At 39.2% G+C, this 4157-nt stretch overlaps 1 protein-coding gene and 1 long non-coding RNA gene across 2 annotated transcripts in view; one reads left to right on the top strand and one right to left on the bottom strand.

Annotated features, from left to right (window-relative positions):
- The window catches only part of clptm1l (CLPTM1 like), a 13608-nt gene that overhangs the window by 7054 nt on the left and 2397 nt on the right, over positions 1-4157 (top strand). The window contains exons 10-14 of the mRNA XM_010777829.1: positions 3136-3186; positions 3309-3391; positions 3506-3540; positions 3650-3705; positions 4110-4154. Of these exons, the coding sequence (XP_010776131.1) occupies positions 3136-3186; positions 3309-3391; positions 3506-3540; positions 3650-3705; positions 4110-4154 (270 nt within the window). The remainder of the gene's footprint in view (positions 1-3135; positions 3187-3308; positions 3392-3505; positions 3541-3649; positions 3706-4109; positions 4155-4157) is intronic.
- Positions 466-2153, bottom strand: LOC104946483 (uncharacterized). Its single transcript, XR_798452.1, has 2 exons — positions 2063-2153; positions 466-1969 (listed from the first exon to the last, which is right to left on the bottom strand). It is a non-coding gene; the product is annotated as an uncharacterized lncRNA (long non-coding RNA).

Here is a 4157-nt window from a genome sequence, read left to right as displayed (position 1 = left end):
CCGCTCCTCCTTCGCGTCGAAAGGAGCCAGTTGAGGTGGTTCGGGCACCTAGTTAGGATGCCACCTGGGCGCCTCCCTAGGGAGGTGTTCCAGGCACGTCCAGCTGGGAAGAGACCAAGGGGTAGACCTAGAACCAGATGGAGGGATTATATCTCTTCGCTGGCCTGGGAGCGCCTTGGGATCCCCCAGTCAGAGCTGGTTGATGTGGCCAGGGAAAAGAAAGTTTGGGGCTCTCTGCTGGAACTGCTACCTCCGCGACCCGACCACGGATAAGCGGGAGAAGATGGATGGATGGATGGATGTAGCTAATGTTCAATCTGAATACACTTTTTCCTTTGAAATAGCAAAAAAGCTCCGTGTAAGTCATAAACTCATGTCCACAGCTGTAAGCAATCAAGTAACCAACATACATGCATCTGTGATTAGGCAACACTACGCAGTTAGGAAACAGACAGCAGCCAGCAGTATTTCTTAAAGACAGTGTTTTTATTTGCTTGGTTTAGCAACTGTACATGTGACTCCTTCCTGAGAATGCTGCTCACCTCAGTAGAAAGGGAACAGTGGGATGGAGAGAGAATCAGAGAGGCCGGGTGGGATAGAAATGTGTGGGTGACAGAGCAGAAGAAGAAAGGGGATAAAAGGTATAAATAACTCCAGTGGATGGAGGTAGAAAGACAGGGAGGGATATAAGGACTGATTGAGAGGAGATGAAGAGCAAATGATTGTGGACATGAACCATTTCAAAGAGGAACCTCTATGAACCTGACCACCAACCCATGCTGTAGTTTAAAGGTGTGTATCTGTCCGAGTATGATGAAGGGACCCGCAACAAACCAATTTGGTTTCAATATACCAAAACATCAATAGAGAAATCATTAATTTACATTTTTGTAGAAACTTCTGTAAAAATAGGCGAGTTGCTCCAGAAAACATTGAATTGTTGAGGAAACCAATATAGTTTGAGTGAAACGTTCCTTTTAAGTGCATTTGACACAGGGTGACCTACTGTACAGTATAATTAGAAACTCCAATGTAACTCAAAATCCTTCTCAGCCCTCTGCCCCCCTTCCCCCTTATTCACCAACAATTCATGCCTCAGAAGTGTTAAAAATATAGCTTTTTGTATATGTACTTAAAAAGTGGTCTGTGACATTTAGATTGTTCTTCTTTCATATTTCTGTGTTATGCCAACTCTTAATGCCTGAGATAAAGAGATCTAGATAAAAGAACATCGAAGAAAAATATGAAATTATGATGTTTATGAGCAGCTGTAAATCAATTATCTTTGCCTATTGAACATTCAAGAAGAGGACTGAACATGGAGACATGCTGTAAAAGTCAAGGCTGAACATAGTAATAATTATAATGAATAATGATATAAAAGCATGTTTAAACAACATCATCTTCATGATCCTCCTCATTCTGGTTCTTCAGTTCCAGTTGTTACATCCTGCACATGTGGAGAGTGTTAGTCGTGTCCTTCAAGCGAGCCTCGGAAATCTTCGTTTGATCGACTTTCTTCAAAGATTAAAAAGAAGTAATGGATGATTTGAAAAACAAAAAACGTATCTCTGGCGACACGTGATGGGGAGAGGAGCGTTTAGCTGAATACAAAAGCAAATAATGCAACAAAAAAGTACAAAAAAACAGAATATTGACCAAAACATGACCGTGGCCAGAGAGAAGAAAAGGTTATGAATGTTTGGAGGAAGAGGAGAGCGAGCGGATTGTTTTAGTCATGTCTGCTTTCAGTTCATTTTTTCATCCGTCCATCAGTGATATCCATCTAGAAATGTCCTCTCCTCTTTGTGATTGGCTGAGAGCTACTACACTCTCCCTCTCCAACAGGAGCTAGTGTGGGCGGATCATCTTGAGTCGTGATTGGTCGATGACGTCCAGCAGGTTCTTGGCGTCCACTGCGAGGGCGTGAGCTGCCATTAGCATCTGTTTCTTGTAGTCCTTTTGTAAACTGTAAAGGAAACAGAAAACAATCACTGTGTCACTATAGCTGTGAAAGTATTAGTAAATCATTATCAGTAAAACATTTGATATCTGCACCCACCTTGTCATGACATACTGTTGGGCCAGTTTCATCTTCGCTATTAACTCGGCCAGATCTGAATTCAACAACTTCTGAGCCATCTCAATCTGTGATAACACAAACAAATGTTAATTTAAAATATACCTATGATCCTCAATAGTGTAATGCTCCCAATGACACTTAACCTGAGCAGAGGACTAATTAGCTACAAGCAGAAACACCTGTGTGGGCGTTTAGAGCCGTCAATATTACACATTCTTAAGTGAGGAGATTCACAGCAGACACATTTATAAAAACCGTAAAACATTTCCTGATGTAGAGGATTTGATAAAGGTTATACAGAGTAGTTGTTTCAAATGTAATTCAAACTAATTATATAAATACTGAGCATACAAAAAAGATGGAGAGAAACTTATTAATCACTTCTGGTATTTAGTACAAGTATAAGGACAGAGAAATAACACTATCCTATATAATAATAATAATAATAATAATAATAATAATAATAATAATACATGTTATTTATATAGTGCTTTTCCAGGTGCTCAAAGCGCTTACAGTATATGTTTGCAATATACAGATATTAACTGTGTGTGTGTGTGTGTGTGTGTGTGTGTGTGTGTGTGTGTGTGTGTGTGTGTGTGTGTGTGTGTGTGTGTGTGTGTGTGTGTGTGTGTGTGTGTGTGTACAGCGTTTGACTGTTCGTCAGTGGTGAATGAATTGTGGACCCTACATACCATTTCCTCTGTTTGCTGAGCACAGCTTTCTTTGTCTAGATTTGAGTTATTTACTCTGCAATACGGCTCTCTATTAAATTGATGTGGGCTGAAAATGAAAGCACAGTAGCTCCACATTTGCAGACATGATAAACGAATAAACAAAACCATTTGTTATAGGCTGTAGTTTAAGATTGCTACTATCACCAAAGCAAAGCAATGGGGTTCCTTGTTTTGAAGTTTAATCTCAGAGTTCAGAAATCACAGCATTTTCCCATGTTTCCGATCCATTCACCTCCCAGCTGTGCAATTAGATCAAATGTGTGTGATTTTGAGTGCTAACCCTAAATCTCTGTGTTTTTCTTTTCTGTGGAATAGTTTGGGAAAATGGATGAATCGGAGAGGAGAACAGAACATTACGATACTCTGGTAAGACCATACAGGCTCACACTCAATATATAACAATATACCTTACCACACACTGCACGTTGTTACTGGGCAGTATGAGTGGTGCTGTAACTGGATGTATGCTACCTTGTCTTTCTCTGTAGGCCATGAAGTATCTCTCTTACCTCCTTTACCCGTTGTGCATTGGAGGGGCTGTGTATGCTCTAGTATTCCAGCGATATAAGAGGTAGATTTGTGTTTGTGAACATAGCATGCACAGTTTTGTTATTTAATGTAATTCCAGTTGTTATTACCTCACCAGTCTTGACATGATTATCTCATATTTTTTTCTCTGTTCTAGTTGGTACTCATGGTTGATCAACAGTTTAGTTAATGGTAAGCGTTAATCTCTCAACGCTATGTATGTTAACAGTATTATAATTTGAAAAGTTGATAACCTTGATTGAAAAGAAAAGGCTTTTCAAATTGTTGTTGATGATTGCAGGTGTATACGCCTTTGGTTTCCTCTTCATGCTTCCTCAACTATTTGTCAACTATAAGGTCAGTACTTTTAACAGTATTTTAAAATGTGGTTATTAACTAAATGTATTACAAAGGCTCAAACTATATGTGACATCTTGCCCCTAAGGGAAGAAAATAACTGCTACAATTTAAATTGGTTTCTAGAGGTCAAAACAGCTTAACATCTCAAAGAAAGGTGTAAATTGTTTAGATATTGCTTCAAAGTTTACACCATAGAATTGCATTTAATTTGAATGACTATTTTTGTCTTTCAAACATCCCACCGCTGATGTATTGTGCTCTTATCTTTTCCTGCTCTTATCTTTTACTGTTTTTAAATGCCTTTGTCTGAATGTCTTTCATTTTTGTAAAGCACCTTGAATTGCCTTGTGTTGAAAGGTGCTATATAAATAAACTTGCCTTGCCTTGCCTCTATTTAACAGCTGAAATCTGTGGCCCACCTGCCCTGGAAAGCCTTCATGTACAAGGTG

Source organism: Notothenia coriiceps, unplaced genomic scaffold (assembly GCF_000735185.1).
Source record: "Notothenia coriiceps isolate Sejong01 unplaced genomic scaffold, NC01 NC01_scaffold00000339, whole genome shotgun sequence".
Classification (NCBI taxonomy): Eukaryota; Metazoa; Chordata; class Actinopteri; order Perciformes; family Nototheniidae; genus Notothenia; species Notothenia coriiceps.
The sequence above is the reverse complement of the archived record's forward strand: the minus strand, read 5'-3'. Positions and strand labels throughout refer to the sequence as shown.